This window comes from Rhododendron vialii, chromosome 2a (assembly GCF_030253575.1).
Source record: "Rhododendron vialii isolate Sample 1 chromosome 2a, ASM3025357v1".
NCBI classification, from domain to species: Eukaryota; Viridiplantae; Streptophyta; class Magnoliopsida; order Ericales; family Ericaceae; genus Rhododendron; species Rhododendron vialii.
The window spans coordinates 37,801,241-37,818,690 of record NC_080558.1 but is presented as its reverse complement, the minus strand read 5'-3'; the positions used below and the strand labels follow the sequence as shown (position 1 = coordinate 37,818,690).

General features: G+C 37.4%; 2 protein-coding genes across 7 annotated transcripts in view; one reads left to right on the top strand and one right to left on the bottom strand.

The window, feature by feature from the left end:
* LOC131316032 (potassium channel KAT3-like) overlaps positions 1 to 17,450 on the bottom strand; it is a 110,935-nt gene that overhangs the window by 69,572 nt on the left and 23,913 nt on the right. The window contains exons 2-13 of one of the 6 annotated variants that reach the window (XR_009196976.1): positions 15,486 to 15,701; positions 14,309 to 14,470; positions 13,569 to 13,626; positions 13,109 to 13,426; positions 11,686 to 11,925; positions 10,837 to 10,935; positions 10,728 to 10,760; positions 9,657 to 9,842; positions 8,466 to 8,543; positions 6,983 to 7,052; positions 6,580 to 6,732; positions 6,219 to 6,405 (exon numbers count right to left, since the gene is read on the bottom strand). Coding sequence is in view for 5 of the 6 variants with exons in the window: in XM_058345298.1 (XP_058201281.1) it covers positions 6,302 to 6,405; positions 6,580 to 6,732; positions 6,983 to 7,052; positions 8,466 to 8,543; positions 9,657 to 9,842; positions 10,728 to 10,760; positions 10,837 to 10,935; positions 11,686 to 11,925; positions 13,109 to 13,426; positions 13,569 to 13,626; positions 14,309 to 14,470; positions 15,486 to 15,701 (1,717 nt within the window). In the remaining variant the exon portion in view is untranslated. Of the gene's footprint in view, positions 1 to 6,064; positions 6,406 to 6,579; positions 6,850 to 6,982; positions 7,053 to 8,465; positions 8,544 to 9,656; positions 9,843 to 10,727; positions 10,761 to 10,836; positions 10,936 to 11,685; positions 11,926 to 13,108; positions 13,427 to 13,568; positions 13,627 to 14,308; positions 14,471 to 15,485; positions 15,702 to 17,450 lie in introns of those variants that run through there. The other 5 variants (XM_058345298.1, XM_058345300.1, XM_058345299.1 and 2 more) reach the window with 5 other exon arrangements.
* LOC131316033 (uncharacterized) lies at positions 1,908 to 10,530 on the top strand. Its single transcript, XM_058345303.1, has 4 exons — positions 1,908 to 2,205; positions 2,970 to 3,110; positions 3,207 to 3,833; positions 10,164 to 10,530. Exons 1-3 carry the CDS (start codon positions 1,951 to 1,953, stop codon positions 3,438 to 3,440), a joined length of 630 nt encoding a protein of 209 aa, XP_058201286.1. The 5' UTR covers positions 1,908 to 1,950; the 3' UTR covers positions 3,441 to 3,833; positions 10,164 to 10,530.

Here is a 17,450-nt window from a genome sequence, read left to right as displayed (position 1 = left end):
CGGTAACTAGTTACCGAAATATCTATGTTATTTCGGTATGTTATTTCTGTAATTACTTACCGTCACCAATTATAAATTTTGATTTTAAGAACCCGTAATATTCTTTATTTTTTGACATTTACAAACCGAACGTGTTCGTTGTCAACACCTATGTGTTTTCAATTTTCCAAACTCAATAACTCATGTAATTCGACATTTCGCAAACAAATTCTCACAGTGCTCACAAACAAAATAATTTCACAACCATCTTAAATCTAGTTTTGGAAAAAAAAAATTCAAAATGGTTGGTGTTCAGTGATAGCGGTGGTGTTGTGGTGTTTAATGGTGGGTTTACACAGAGAGAGGAGGAGGGAGTCCCGGTTCGAAAGGTGCAGCGGTGTTGTTCATAGCTGTGGTGGTGGTGGTGGCTATGGAGATAGGAAGGAGGGAGTCGACTGACCGAGGGAGAAGATGAATCCAAAATCTTTTTTTGTATTAAAGTGTAATTTTAGGGGCTTTAAAGAGGGACGGGTATATTGAAAAGTTTGGAGTAAATTTTATTTTAAATATATAGGTGGCTGGTTAAGGGAAGGAAATGGATTACGAAAATAGAGGGTTTGAATAGCGGCTCCTAGTCATACGTTCCAAAATTCCTCTCTCCCTCTTACTGGAGAGGTGCTTCACAACACCCGCACCCCCCACCCCCCCCGGTTTGCCTTTTTTGTTTTTCTTTTTTTTTTTCTCTTTATTTCCTTTTCTTTCTTTCCGGTTTGAATTTTCTTTCTTTTTTTCTCATCATTTCCTTTTCTTTCTTTCCAATTTGATCTGTTTTTTTTGTTTTTTTAATTATTTTCTTTATTTGTTTTTTTTCCTATTTACCTTCCTTATTTTTTTTGGTTAACTCAAATTCTATTTTCAATTAAAATGGACTTTATACTTAATAAAATAAATAAATGTTTCAAATTTCAATCCATTTGAACTAGTGCAAAGATATTATTTTCTGATCATTTCATCTTAAATGGTCGTAATATATTTTTCGCTCTAATGCCTTTCAATAGGCACCTTAAGAAAACTCTAAAACTAAATAAGGAATCTATCTTAGGGTGCTCGTTGAAAGACCTCAGGGCAAAAAATTTACTACGACTATTTAGGAAGAAATGGTTAAAAAAAATAACATCTTTGTACCGGTTCAAACAAATTGAAATTTAAAACACTTAATTTTTTACACCATTTATATATTAAAAAATATAATTAAAAATTATGTATTTCAATTTTTTAGCTAAAAAATATAGTTGAAACACGAAGTCCTCCTTTTATAGCCACCAGAAATAACATTTTTGGCACACGAATCAACATTTTTGGACCAGCCGATCGCTGCCTTATCTTGGCACACGAATCAACATTTTTGATACTTGTCTTTTGTTCACACTCTAAGCATGAGGTGTAAGCATTGCCTCTAATGAATCCAACTATTTTTTCCCACTTTTTTTCCTATATACATATTAAAAAATATAGTTAAAAAAATAAGAGTTTCAATTTTCAATCCATTTAAACCAGTACAAAGATATTTTTCTGATCATTTCATCCTAAATGGTTTGTAGTAAATTTTTTGCTCCAACGCCTTTCAATGGACACCTTAAGAGAGCCTTGAAACTAAATAAATAATGAGTCTTAGGGTGTTTGTTAAAAGGCCTTACAACAAAAAAATAAATTCATTATGACCATTTAAAATAAAATGATCAAAAAATACGATCTTTGCCCAAATTCAACTTAATTGAAAATTGAAGCACTTGATTCATGAATTATATTTTTTAATATAGAAAATGTGTATTTATAGAAATTAAATAAATAAAATTAAAGTAATTAAATAAAGAAAGAAATTAAAAAGTGGGGGTACTTTGGGGGGATGGGAAAGCAATTTACCTCTTACTGGGGCTTGGTTATTGTTCTTCAAGGTAAAGAAGAGAGAAAATGGCTCCCATTCGCGGCGGTGATGGCAATCGGAGTGGGTCCAGACGCCGAAGGCTGAGGAAGCGATATTCGTCGGAATTGAGTGGGTCTTGTTCGGATTCAGAAAGCAAAGGGAAGATAGAGGAGGTCACGGAGGATGATGATTATCATGATATCCCCTTATGTCTGTCATCAGATGAGGAGGAGAACGGCGGTTACCGCAAAATGACCAAAGCCGAGATTCAGATGTACAATAAACAGGTCCTGGAGATCGGGGTATGTATGTTTGTTAATGTATCTATCTATAGAATTCCATTCCATTCGCCTACTTACTTAGGGGTCGTTCGGCTTACTAAGTCACTTAGTTTATTTTTTTGTCCTTATACAAATTTTTTTTTGTATTTGTTAGTTTTTTTGTCAATATTTGAAGGATTATTGCTTCTTCATGCCAAGAGAAATTTAAAAAGTAAAAAATTATGATCAAAATCCAAATTTTTTTTTAAAAAGACGAAAAAATTGGTTTATTTTTTTCTTTATTAAAAAAAATAGTTTTTGATCTTAATTTTTTACTTTTTAAATTCCTTTCATCATGACAAAACAATAATTTTCAAAAAAATTGACAAAAAACAAATAAATACGAAAAAAATTTGAATAAGAACATAAAATAAGCCACTTGACTTATTTAGCCGAACAGCCCCTTACTCGTACTTATTTAGTTACAGTAATACTAGAGAAATTGATTTTGGCACTCCACTTTGTATGTTAATCATGTGAGAAAATAAAGCTAAAATGGAGTGTCATTAGCTAAAAGTGGAGTGCCAAAATCACCTCTCTAATACTAATAAACAATTGCTTTCTTGAATATCTATCTATCTGATGATTATATATTTAAAAATGTTACTCCCACTGTGTTATTGAGCATCTCCACTGGTTTGTGATGCTTCTTTGGCAATGGATTTCAACCACCTCCCCCCCCCCCCCTCCCGCCCCCCCCCCCCCCAAAGTGGAGAGGAGAGGCTCTTACTATTCGGGATGTACAGGGGTTTGATGTCTATGTTCCCCCCGGTGTGATCAGTTGTGGTTTAATTTACCCCCAGCCGAACTTTGACAAGTGTCCCCAGTTGTTTAACAAGGTCAAACGTTGCTCGAGGAAGGCCATTAAAGTCTATAACCAAAAACATGTACGCTTGTCTTTCTGTGTTTTTTTCCCCTCCCTTCCATTGCTGCCTGTTTATTATGTCCTCTAACATGTACGCTTGTCTTTCTGCGTTTAAAAGGGTCCACTATACCTCTCCCTAGTCAGCAATTGCCTAGGTAAGTTGGTATGTGGAATTACCCTCTTGCCCTCTTCAAAGTTAGGCTCTACAATGTTTGATGGTTATAGGCATCATATTACCTTTGAGGCCAAGGCTGAGGGTGCTGCTCCTATGTGCTTCCAAGCTGAAGTTCACGCGGGATTCGGTAAGCATGACATAAATGTTATCATGTGCTGTCCTAAACCAAAACCTTGATTAACCACAGGTACATTTTCTTCTGAACTAAATGTTTCATTTTTCATTATGTTTCATCAAATAGATTTAATACCAGTTGATTGAATTACTTAATCCTGAGATATTCTGTTTGTACCGATGCTTCTTTTCTTGATTTAATACCAGTTGATTGAATTACTTAATCCTGATTGAACTTTCCACAGGGAAGTTGGTGAGAACTCCACTGGAATTACCGAGGAAATACAGAAGTGCAAAGACAATGCTCTTGAGAATAAGAAAAATCTAGAGGAATAGAAGGAAAATTTTCAGAAAGCCGCATTCACTGTCTTAGACACAGAGTTTTCAGAGGCGAAAGCACAAGGTGAGGCGCTTGACCCCCCATGGGGCGAGGCGTACGCCCCGAGACATTGAGGCGTAAGCCTTTTGATTTGGGAGACTTAAAGAATCATCCTCAAGTACAACTCTCATTAAGTTTTCATCCTGCACTTTTTTTGCACTTATGATTTCATCCTCACTTTTTTATAATACCAAGATTGTCCCTATATATATATATATATATATATATATATATATATATATATATTGCACCGAAAAAGAGGATGAAAACGTAAACCTCCCGTCCCTTCCATAAAATTGGTGGTCACCATTTGACCCGAATTCAAAAAAAATTCCATAAATCTCGCCGATTTCATCCCAATCCCATCCAGAGTCAAAAACATCCCATATTAGTTTTCAAAATCCCATAAATCTCGCCCGTTTCACCCAATCCCTCTCTGAAATCTTGAAACAGTATTGTTCAAACCAGAGGAGAAGAAATCGGAATCAATATCTACAACGCCACCCCTCCAAACGAAGAAATTCCCACCACCGCCACCTCCACGGCCGGAAAGGCCTCACCATGATGGCAAAGGGCATCCAAAAAACCTTATCCAAGACCTCATTCCTTGCCAACTTCCTGCCCGCCGGCAATCTCCTCACCTTTGAGACCCTCGTCCCCACAGTCTACCGCGGCGATGGCGGCGAGTGCACCCAATCTAATCCCACTAAATTAAGAAAGCAATATGACATAATATATGCATATCATAGTGAAAAGGGTAAGAAAGGTAATTCATACACTAAGAGGATGAAAACATAAGCATGAAAAAAGGGTGGGATGAATTCTTACATGACATGGATAAAGAGGATGAATATTTAAATATTCCTTTTGATTTTTGGTTTTTTAAATAATTAAATTAATAAAATAACTTAAAAATACAAAAAAATGCGCATTTCATAAAAGATAGATTAATACAAAAAGATAGCATAAAGTAGATTATCAGTTAATAACTAATTGAGAAACCCTATAACATCACTTTATTAGTTATTAATTTTTTATCTTATTAACTTATCACTTTATTTGTTATTAACAGAGCACATCAGTTCGCCACTTAGTAAAGGAAAACAGAGCACAACTTAGTGGCGGCTCCAGGATTTTGTGATAAGGTGTTCAGAAATTATCTTAATTCTAGTAGCTGATATATTAACTAATAATATATGTACACATTCTCATATAATTGTATAAATAGGATGGTAAAAAAACATAACTTCTATTCTAAAAAAATTAAGTACGAGGCGAAATGAGAACTTAAAAATATATACTATTCTTTTTAACAAAAAATTAATTTTTTTGAAAGTTGTATTTTGTAGTAGAAAGTGTTTTGAGAACGGAGGGGGTAAAATTTTACAGTTGTCCTAAATGAGTTTTCATATTTTGTGCCAAAGTATTAATCTACTAAAACCCTTGTCAGAGAAATTGTAGCGATTACGTTAAGGTGACCTTCTCGAAAATATGTTCTGTAAGATGACATGATGAGATTTTCTATCGTAGTCTTAAATTCGAAAGAATATTATACAAGTTAACGGGATTTACAATGTAGTTGAATTTTTTTTAAACTTTGTCCATAATTTTATAACCTAACAAGACCGGCAAAAAAAAAAAAAAAAAAGAGTTATTGTCTTGAATGCAAAATTAACACATTTAGATCATTGACAATAAAGATGGAGAGAGAAAGCAGAACACAATATTTACACCAATATATTCTTCTTTTCACTATCTTTTTACAAGTTTTGATTATGAGCTTTATTTGATGTAATGTGTAAGGTGTTCAAATATAAATTACCTGAATTGATGAGCTGTAAATTGGGTTGTGATGGAGTAGTGTTCAATTAGTTTTGGGTTAGATGTTCAATTCTTTTTGGATTAGGTGTTCAAGACTTTTAGAATTGGGTGTTCATTGATATTTACGTTGGGTGTTCAAAGAAAAACTAACCCATAATTTTTATATGTATTCTAAGCAAAAAAAAATTTGTTCGGGTGTTCAGTTGACCATGGAAGCTGCAATGTGGAGCCGCCTCTGGAGCCACAACTGTTTAATGGAAAACAGAGCACGACTACGACTGTAGATGATGATTGAATTTCATGAGATAGCGGGGTGGGGGGGTAAGGCGGGGTTGAATTACGTTAGGAAAATTTCTCTCCTTAGGCTTACGCCTCACCAATCGGGGCGTAAAAGGCGACCGAGGCGTATGCCTCGGTGAGCCAAGGTTATTAGGCCACTGTCTTAGACATGCTCAACAAAAAGGATATCAAATAGAAACCGTAATATCCTCAACCACTGTCCTTTGCTAGCATTTGGTGAGTAGATATAATACATCGATGACATTGTTAGGAGTTCTGCACACAAATGTTAGTAACTCAAATGTTCTTAATTGTGGCACTGGATAGCTTGTCTCATAAATGTTTGCTACATTCTCTACTACTCATGCGTATCATAGATTAATGCTGATCAAAGAAATTGGTTTTCTTCATTGTTGCTATGCACTCAAGTTTTTTCTTTTAGTTCTCAAAAGATAAATAAGTGGTCTTTCTCTCTTAGGGCTCTCAATTCTTCCACCTGAGAGCCATCGGCCACGAGCATTGTGCATCCTCTTTTGCCAAACTTCTTTTCTGCGTAAAAAACAAGGTAAAGTTGTTTAGTGTTTTTGTTCCTCCACCTTCTAATACTTGATCACTTTAACCAATTACTGTATGGATGCTGCTTGTTCTCTAGTTAAACACAAAATCAGATTAGTATTTTTTGCTATCAGTTCAATGAGTATATTTCACATAAGAGTTACTTACCTGCTAAACTCAGAAGGTCTTCCACTGAGTCAGGAAGATGGATAAGTTTTCCCATTTTACCACCATCATTTGTTTTATCATCGGGGCGATGCCCGTGTATTATGACCCTCACGGGAAGTATGTCTGATGATGGCGCAGAAGTTGTTGATGTTCCTGCAAAATAATAGCATGTGTTTTCCCGCATGAAATCGGCAAGTTACTTTAGCTTTTGCAGAATTTGTATCTCCGACTTGACTAATCCTTTTGGCGTTGACTTAAAACTGTGCATGGCTGTTAAACGTAGATTTATTCGGAAGTTAACGAAAACTTGAATGACTCCATCCCATTTAAAACGTATTGCAAGCATACAAACATATTGCAGACAGGAAGGAAGTTTTGTACAGTCAGGCTTGAGCTTACTAACCTTCTATATTTTCCTCTCCACTATTATTTGGTGCTTCATGATACTCTGCCCCCTCAATTGGTGCTATATTCTGCAGGAAAAACCATTACAAATGCCACTAGTTGTGGTTATAACTGGGAATGTCAATGCTTGGATCTCTGTCAAAGGGGCAGGTTTATGCTATTGCGAATCGAAACTACCTGAAGTTAAATGATCCCTTGGATTTCTTAGTTCATCCCTTAAAACAAAATTTTAACCATCATCGAGAAAAGATGCGGTAATTAAGGGATCAAATCTTTCTGCAATTTTGTTTTGCTGACTTCATTCGTTGTACTTTTGGGAAAGCTGTGGTTATATGGTACTTTTGGCTTACACATGATTTTGTAGTTTTGGGAAAGCTGTTAGTTACCATCGCATCATGCATGATTTGGTTCTTAACAAAGAGGGAAAGCTTGCTCTTTTTGTCATGTTTAGCAATCTTTTGGCTAACAATGATAGAAAAAAATTAGCCTAGGTGTTGAATTTACTTCGTAGGTAGACTTATTATTATAGGTGACTGTCCCCTAGTGGTAGGTTTAGAGGCAGTTCTGTTGCTACCAACTTCTTTATTTGTAGTCTATTCTGTAGTGGTAAACAACAAAAAAGTGCCACTCCAGGGCCAACCTCTGCTGTCACAACAGGCTCCTAGTGTCGGTTTGCCTCGGCAGAGAGTCCTTGAGCCTGTTAGCTTGGTGTGCTTTTCGTAGTAGGTTGTGTCTTAGATTTTGTAGTTTTTGTTCATTCTTGTATATTGTAATGAAATCTTTCGCCTTTGGGTGTTTTGAAATGAAATGAAATGCTTGACTGTTGAAAAAAACAACAAAAAGTGCAATCCATCATGTGTTGAATTTGACTTAGGTGACCTTTAGGCTAGTATTTGGCTTGTTCAGCTCCATTATGAATTTTAAAACATTGCGACAACAAAAGCTACTACCTTGAAGTGCTATGCTCACTGTCACTGATAATCCTTTTTGAATTCTAAAACTATTGCAACAATAGAAGATTCTCAGCTGAGCACTAGGTCTTTCTTACTGATCATTTTATGGTGTATACAGAGCCAGCCCCAAGGTAAGCCCCACAAGTCCATGGGATTGTGCAACCCCCTACCAAGTGGCAGCAAATTTTTTTTTTTTTACTTGTATGTCTTAATTTTGTATGCCTTAATAGTAAGTGGGCAACGAAGTTCGGGGTCAGGTTTGGGCAATCCAAACATCGGAGCCGGCAATGGGTGTATCTTGATTCTTGAACTACAAGAATCTAACTTGATGGAATGAATGTGCACGTTTCTTTCTTTCTTTACTGCTTTCATTTAGTGTACACATCTTAGGTTATTCTCAAATATATGAAATTGCAGGCATTTTTTAGCTGTTGATAGTCACTTTAGTTGAAGGCATGGGTAGACTTACCCTCTGCTGTATTAGTTCACATATTTGCTCTGCAATTCTAGATTAGGACGACGAATTACCTCTGTGTTGAAGTCATCTATCAACTCTATTACGAGAGGTATTTCTTCAAGCATCTCTTTCTTTAAGCCTTTCAAATACTGAAGCAAGGAATGCAGGAAGAGTCGGTCAGCGCAAAAAAGTACATTTGCATACGAAGCTAACTAGCATTTGTTTTCGTTCTATGCACATGGATAAAAATAAATAAATAAATCAGTCAACTTTATTTTTTCTATTTTCTCATATATCAACCGGGCACAATGCTAATAATAAATTAGTTCGCAATTGTGAAAAATGCAAGACACACACATAAACAAACCAAAAGTCAAATGTGTGATTTTATAATAAAAAACACAAGTCCCCAAGATACACACAGAAAACAAACCAAAAGTCAAATGTGTGATTTTATAATAAAAAACACAAGTCCCCACTTTCCAAAATCTCTCCCTCTCTCTCTCTCTCTCTCTCTCTCTCTCTCTCTCTCTCTCTCTCTCAATTTCTAATAATAATAATAAAAATTCAGAATTTGGGGTTTGGAGTAAGGTTTGGATATTGTACTCTCTCTCTCTCTCTCTCTCTCTCTCTCTCAATTTCTAATAATAATAAAAAAATTGAGAATTTGGGGTTTGGAGTAAGGTTTGGATATTGTACTGCATATCGGTATTGTCCAAACTCAGTATCCTACACTTCTAATTTCGTTCCGGCTCAAATACCGGTTAGTACCAACGATATGGGTCAGTACAGGTCAATACTACGGGATGGTACTGGCCACCATTACCAGAGAGTACCAAGACTAGTTTTATTTTATTTTCCTTCCAGTACCAGACAATTTCGGTTGTTACCGAACGATATCAGATAAATACCATACTAGGTTTGGGAGGCATAAACACATTTGTATAGAGTAGTTGATGAGCTTATCCATAATAGCATTTGGTTTTCTGGCCAATGCTACGAGTCAATCAAATATGGTTCCCCTACCCCCATCAAATTCAAGTAAACCATTCTCCATCGAATGGCCCGAAAATTTTCTTTTAATGACAAGTTCGTGTATTGTTTCTTGAGTATTTTGGGAACCATATGGACAGCATTCTGGGAGAAGTCATAGACTTTCAGTTTAATAACAAACTTCTGGGATATGTCCTCATCACATTTATAGCTTATGGTAGGAGATATAGGCTTCGAAAAACTGTAAATGCTGTCAAAAGATTCCAGACCTGTATAAAGTTGGAGATAATTTTCTTCCCATCTGCATTATGTTGCAGTACCATTTGCTTGAAATGTTGATGGCTTATCCGGATCACCTGAGAAAGCCGCTTTGTTCTCACCGTAAAAGGCTGTGGGATATTGAGAATCACGCCTATTTCTCCTGCCATTTCCGCAGCCCCTAATTTTGACAAGAACTGGAAATCCAGTTTAAATGGTTAAGAATGTAGGAAAATTGGAGGCTCTTTGTTTAGTGATCTGATCTGTGCTTTCAAATAACTTCAGAATTTTTTTAGCACAATTCATAGGTTCTACCTTGGAGACTAGCAGCTCGAATATTACCTTATGCATCACTTGAGTTGAGGCAATACGTTATGCTTGTAGCGAAGTCTACTTACTTCCGAATTTATGATTCTTCTTACACTGTTCACTTTCTCTAGTTCATTTCATAACTTTTTGGTTTCAAGTACTATCTAATCATTCAGATTGAAGTTCTTGTTTTTTCTGAACCAATGCAGGTTGTTTTTCGACCTGATAAAGACAAGAAGACATTTTATTTTGGCTATATAATCTTGAAGTCATTTCCACCTCGGCGTGTCATGTCACCTGTTTGAGACTTCTTTTCAAACAGGTCTAGTATGATCGTCTTGCGATTTCCTTATTCTTTTGCAATAGCCAACATGTGTTCTTTCACAAGAGCAGTATTTATCCTACAAGACTGATGTGTTGATTTTCCACTCGGTGATTCATTGCAGAAGTTCATTAACTAAGTTCTTATACTTGGTCAATTGTGCATCTTCCATTATTGTTTTCGTGTTCTAAAACTTGTGCATTTGGATAAGCAGAAACTTGTCAAATAGACCTTCATGTCGCTGAAAAAAGGAAAAGCATACCTGCTCCATTCCATTTTTGTTCACTAGGACTTGGTGATTTGTTGCCCAAGTTCATTAACTAAGTTCTTAGACTTGGTTAATTATGCATCTTCCATTATAGTTTCCGTGCCTTTTTTTAACACACTTGCACTCAGAAAAATGGAAACTTTATCAAACAGGTCTCTATTACACTGGGAAAAGGAAGCATACCTGCTCCGTTCCATTTTTGTATATTAGCACATCCTGCATTCGACAAGACGACTGTTAGATTTGCATCTCGTATTACTTATGATTACATGTGAAAGGAGAAGTACTATACCACTGCTCCGGATACCAGAACGTAGAAATCTGTTGGTATCTCATTCTGTAAAATAATATCGACTTTTGGTGGAAAAAACTCTGCTTTCATCTCAGACACCTGTGAGGGGAGAAGCCACAAGATACTGCTTATACAATAACATGGAAGAGATTTCCAGTACAAACCTACAAAGACAGAATAGCACCTTTTTTATTGGTTTCATTATGCTATTGTGTCAAATTGTGCTCAGCATGGTTACTCTAGCCTCCTATTCGTAATACCCATCATCTTGAGTCATGTATCGTAAATAAGTGCTAGAGCAGCTGGGAATGGCTCTCTCCCCTTTTTCTGAAACTTATGCGGATTTGACTTCACTGCTTGACCCCTCTTTCATAATAGTCGTTTATTGCAGGAGAGAGTTTTGAAAAAAGGATCCTTAAGGAACATTTTCTTGGTTAGAATGGACACATACCTAATCAATGGTTTGCCCATATAGAAAGGAGGAGGCACATGGAAGTTGTGTTGCTTGGAACTTGGATTTGTGGAGGTCCTGGAGGGAAAAGGAACAGGAAGGGAAGGGATGGGAGAAATGTGGATATCGTTGACAACCTTTTCCCTTTCCTTGTTTTTTCCCTCCAAAAATCCCTCTTTAAATCCAAGATCCAAATGCTGCGCAAGTGTGAGATGTGTGTCTCACTACGTTGTAGTATCACTGTCCTATTATGGTTTGCATATGTAAGGTGTCGATATCTTTATTGCTAATGCCATTTAGTGTTTTTTTCTCTGTTCTTGATTGTTTAATTACAATGAGACTGGAACATGATACGTGAGGTGAGGTAGAGGGAGAGGGAACGCAAAAAATGTGATTACCAGCTGGGTGATGAGGTCGTCAGAAACTCCTTTGAAGAGATAGGTAGTTTCCACAGTTTCATGGAAAAGATGCTGAGCTATACTTGATCTAATCGCCTTGGGTAAGTCTTCAAGCACTTCTTCCTGTTGTAATTCTGCTGTCTTAAACTTGAGTTGCATATGAGCCAGCATTTGCTCTTTCAAACCATCTGGAAGCCGATTCTTGCTCGCATATCGTAATATCTCATTGATGGCGTCCCTCTGTGAACGTCATCGTTAGATAATAGTCTATTCTAGTACTCCCTCCACCCCTCTATGTTGGTCCATTTTGGGAAACGCAACATTTAAGTAGATACACTTTGTGAAGTGTAAATTTTCCACGTTATCCTTCAACATTTCCAGTCATTTAAGTGTTTTGAGATGTGATATCCACAAGAGAAGGGCAAAATAGTAATATCATCAAATTTTGATCCTTCACTTTTCAAAGTGGACATTCTTTATGGGACAGGCAAAAGTGAAAAAATTGTACGAAGAGGGACGGAGGGAAGTATACTTGTGAAAAGTTGACGATTCTGGTCACTTTGATTCCCCCTCCAAAGAAAAAAAGACAAAATTTGCGACTGCAGTTTTGCGGCATTTCCATAGATTTGGGCATACAGGTTTCTAAAGGTTCTTACTATGCCCTATGCCAAAATAACATGTAGCAGACTCCCACACAACTCCTCCCCCCCCCCCCCCCCCCCCCCCCCCCCCCCCCCACAAAAAAAAAAGAAAGAAAGAAAGAAAAAGAAAAGATTTAGCAGTATGAACAAAGATTCAACCAGTTACTGGAAGATATCTGTACATTTATGGTTTAGTTGGAGATTTTGACTTCCTCTCATGACATTATAATAGCATTAAGGCTGTGTTTGGATCCTTTTTCATGGATGGATTTGTGTCGTGAAAACAATAGAAAGGAACGAAACATTGGATATGGTTGAAAACTTATCTTGTACTTCTTGTTTTTGGTACACAAAGCACTCCTATAATCCAAGATCTAAATAGAACCCAAGTACTAGGCTAGTAGGTTTTATCAAAATTCATAGAACTTGAGTATTCACATTGCAAAAATTTGAACTAGTCCTAACCGTAGGAATTGGTCCAAATCAAAGATTGTTCTAGAGCTCTCAATGTTAGGAACGTGTTGTTCAGCTCAGCATTTCCTTGAATGAAACTGCAAAATGTCGATGCCATTTGTGTAGTCTTTGACAAGTGAAAACCAGGACAGTAGAGGATTATTTAAGCCGAAAAATCTTGGGCAGAAAATTGAAGTATAGTAGACAATTGTTCAGTTGATTCAACCGCTAATTAATTTTTTTTTTTTGTTTCCGGTTGTTCACATTGTTCAAAGTTCATTTAGCCATAAGGCTCATATGTTCATGACAAGAGCTGTAGAAGAATTTACCATAGCAAAGGTTCTGACTGCGCTGTGGACAATGAGATTCGTCATATTTCCGATCAGATACGCTGTTAGGCCGATGTTGAATAACATGTAGAAGATATTGAAAACCTTCTCTCCTGTATTCTCTGCATGCAAGTCCCCGTATCCAACTGTTGTGAGGGTGACAATTGACCAATACATGGAATAGGTGTATCCCATCCAGATGTTTTTGTGTTCAAAATCATGAACTTGAGCTCCAATCCATGTGTCATCGGATGTTTTATGATGGACGGCCATCCAGTAATAGAAACAACCTGCCGAGTGTACTGCGAATAGAGTCACCTGTGGAGAGTTAGAACAACGGGTTATGAAACAACCGACTCTGAATTCGATAGTGGACACTTGATAGTTGAGAGTTTAACGATTAACACTAGAAAAGTGGTAACTTGAAGAGACAGTTATGAGGAAATTAACTTGTACTTACACATATTAGCTTGCAATATCTTGTCCAGAAGTAGCTGAAGCGCGTGTCTTTCTCTAACCTGGATAAAACAATTTCTAACTAGTTGAAATATGTTGTCTGAAGCTCATGTATCATCTTTATGTAATGTTTTTTGTTTGTTTGTGCATATGCATTTGTTATCTACTCTTCCATTGCATTATGGTTTTTTTTTTCCATTTAGCTTGTGTTGAGTAATTGGGTCATGGATTTATGGAGGGATTCGCAGGACCGTGTAATGATAGCAATTCATGAGACTAATATTTTTCCGTCTTTTCCCTCAGCGAATCCAAGATACACCTTAACGTGGAACTGTGACAGGGTTACCGCAAAGTCTCAGATCGTAGAACAAGAATACCCAGTGTACATTGATCTTGCGTAACTTGTTTTTGGGAGTGAAATAGATTTTTCATCCGCATCCTTCTTTGTTTGGTTGTGGGCTCTTATTTCTGTTCTTGTAGACTTCGAAACTTGATTATTTTAGTTATCTTTCAATTCTGGAATTCACAACTAAATCAACTAGCGTTACTGGTATTCCATTTTTAGTCTGGTTCTGCTGCATAATTGTCAAGATACAAGAATGCACATGACATCGGACGGTATTAACTGCAGGTATATGGGTTTTTTGAATTCTAAACTCAAGGGAGAAGGTATACAGATGTTTTTCAATTTTTGGAGCTCAATGTATAGACATGCTAATTTAGATAATAAAAAAGAAAGTGTACCTTGTGAAGAGTTCACTAACACGTCGGAGTCGCCATAGCCTGAGCAAGTTGAGGAAGCCAAACGCTTCGCCTTTGTGCATTTTTCCGGTGAAGAGCAGGTATATGGCCTGGAATGGCAGAGTTGAGGCTATGTCCATTGGGAACCATAGGTTTGTTACATACCTGGACAAGGAATCAAAAGTTTTTTCAGAATAGATAAAGCATGATTGATATGATGACAATAGAGACTTCAGAGGTCCTATAGTGGAAAAAAATATAAGGAATCATTTTGTCGTCGGGCGTCCTTTTGTCCTATAGGTTTGTTAACATACACTTAGAGGCCGTGACCTAGCGCGATGGCAAGTGTTCAGTCTCAGTGGCGCGTGATTCTTTTCCACTAGAAATGCATGTTCCCTGTGAAAATACACTCAAAACCACAGTAAGTTTAGTTTGAGATTCCACCATTGCTATGGTTGGCACTGCATTTTGGGGGGCAAAGGATCCTTGACCTTCCAATGATTTGGCCCGTGTTCAAGTTAATGGAATTGGCCTCTCTAAGTGACGTGAGAGTGAAATATACGTAGATCAACGATGTAACATAAAAATAGAGAGTGCACAAAAAAGGACGAGACTTATATTCTAGATATAATCCGTATCATACCATAGTTTGAATCACCTTAGAGCAACTACAACAGGCAAGGAAAATGAGGTCTGTGTGCTATTTTGGCTTGAAGAGCACAATTTTCGCATTTCCAACAGGTTAGCCAAATGGCCTAGGCATGTTACCTATTTGCATTTTGACTAGCTACATATAGTTGGTCATTGAAGGCTACGTAAATTTTGTTAACCAATTAGAATGTGCCACATCATCAATTATCTCGCTGCACTGCATATATTTATTTACTTTTTTGTGTAATTTAACTAGGCAAAATACCTAGTAGTGTTTTGAGTACGCATAAAAAATGAGTAGATGAAAATTTGTACTTTTTTTGTACTTTTACTAAGCTAAAACGACGATCATTGGAGATGCTCTCACACACCTTGTTCTGTTCCTAATAGTTTGGTATCCTGCTCATGAAGGTTATAAGAACTGCTAGACTTAACTCTCTCTCTCTCTCTCTCTCTCTCTCTCTCTCAAACACACACAGAGCGAGAGGATCAGAGGACTGAAAGAGCAAATAAAGAAGTAAGAAGATACCGCATTGCTATTTTCTCATGGTTATCTACAAGGAGATAGGTTGATTTGTCCAAGTAAGCAACGAAGAAGGTCAGAACAATGTCGATCGCAAAGAAGGCATCCACAGCTAAATCAACCGGCAATAGTGACCCAGTCGCCACCTTCTTGAAGGCTAGCTCGAATGGAGATGACCATGCCGAGTATACCACCAGCACCACCAGAAATGTTTGCCACCACCTGCATAAAACGTATTCGTGTCCATATACAATTTCAATACACACATATTTGTGAGGTTACAAATTTAGTGCTAGATACATGCATTGCTCAATCCGAGCATACTAGCCAATGCAAAGTTTGAGCCAAGAAAAATGTCTATGATTGAGCCACAGGATGAGAATTTCGAGCATTCGTCTTGGTTTCAATTGGAATCCTAGCTAGAATTTCTCCCTTGCGGCAGAGTCTGCATACCTACGTGGGATATTTTGTTGTTCGGGTTTGAATGTCTCCGTTATGCTTGTAATTTCGCTCATTCTTAACAACGTTTTCATTGTTTTTTCTTTCTCAGAAATGTTATTTATCCATTAAATTGTACTACACTTTAGGACTTATAAGCATATTTGAGTTACGCAATTCGGGATTCAAGGACTGTCCTCATGCCTGGCCACAGGAAGAGGCTTATCGATCCATAACTCCTGTAGGTGAGGAGCAAACTCAGCACGTACAGTCCTATGTAGTTTGGCTTGGGCAATCAACGCTGGGCTTCTTAGTTTAGTGTGGGATGAGTTAACCGCGCATAGACTACCAGAATTCCCATGCATTTGAACATTTTTTTTTTTTTTTGAAAAGAGTCATTCATTCAACACAAGCCCATCGGGCAAACAAATTCCAAAAGAAATACAAGAAAAAACCAAAGCAACCTAAACGTCGATCTCAGACACATACTGGCGAAGTAGGTCCCGCGATAACGCGGGTACATAAGAACCAATCTCGATCTAGATAACAGAGGATCTAAAGAGATACACAGCTCAAACCCTAAACAAATAAGCATCGCTAAAATCAGAAGGCAAACAACAACAAATCAACTAAAATCTAACAGGTCTCATGGGCAAAACCACAAGGGTCACTGGCCTGAACAAGATAAGAATCGAATACCACCGGACCACGGCGACCGAAGACCAGTCTTCTTCCAGTTGAAACTGCTACGTAGCCCAAACAAACACCACCGGACCACCACCAATCCCAATAGCCCCACCAAAACCCACCAGCTCCAAAACAGACATCTAAAGAAACAAAGACCACCAACACTGGACATTCCTCAATAGGCGCCGGGTTATTTGCCCACCACCATCACCCACCAAATCTGGAACACCCAAACTGGTATAGAACCAGACAGGAGAAACTCGCTGGTAGAAAGAAAACGGAAAAAGCAGAAGAAAAAACGGAAAAACCCCCTTACACCAACCGCACACCTTATTAAGCTCGTCACCGGACTGGGAACAATAGATCTGGAGACGATGGAAGAGGAATGGACCAGAGGAGCCACCTTCTGCCCCGGCCTGAGGAACCCTCGACGTCCTACCAGACGGCTGCCAAAAACCTAGTGGTCATGGAGAAAAACACAACGAAGAGAGAGAGGAAAGGCAAGCGAGGGTGGAGGCGGCGACCTCCCCCTCCAAATGGCAACTGGATTAAGGGTTTTTTGAGAGAGGATTTTTCTAGTGCGTTTGAACAATTTGAAAAGAGGGAATTTGACTGAAATTGATGTTTCGATTAGGCTGCGTTCTTATGAAAAAAAGAGTCATTTTTGGCATAAAAAGTGGTTATTTCTCAAAATACTTTGGTAAAAGCAAAAAAAAAAATTTATTTTTCAGATTCCTCTCTTCGAGATGAATCAATAACCTACAAAAATTTGACGCAAAACTAACAAATGTGAAAAAAATTCAAATAAGGACAAAATTCTCAAATTTAAATTATAAGTTCATAACA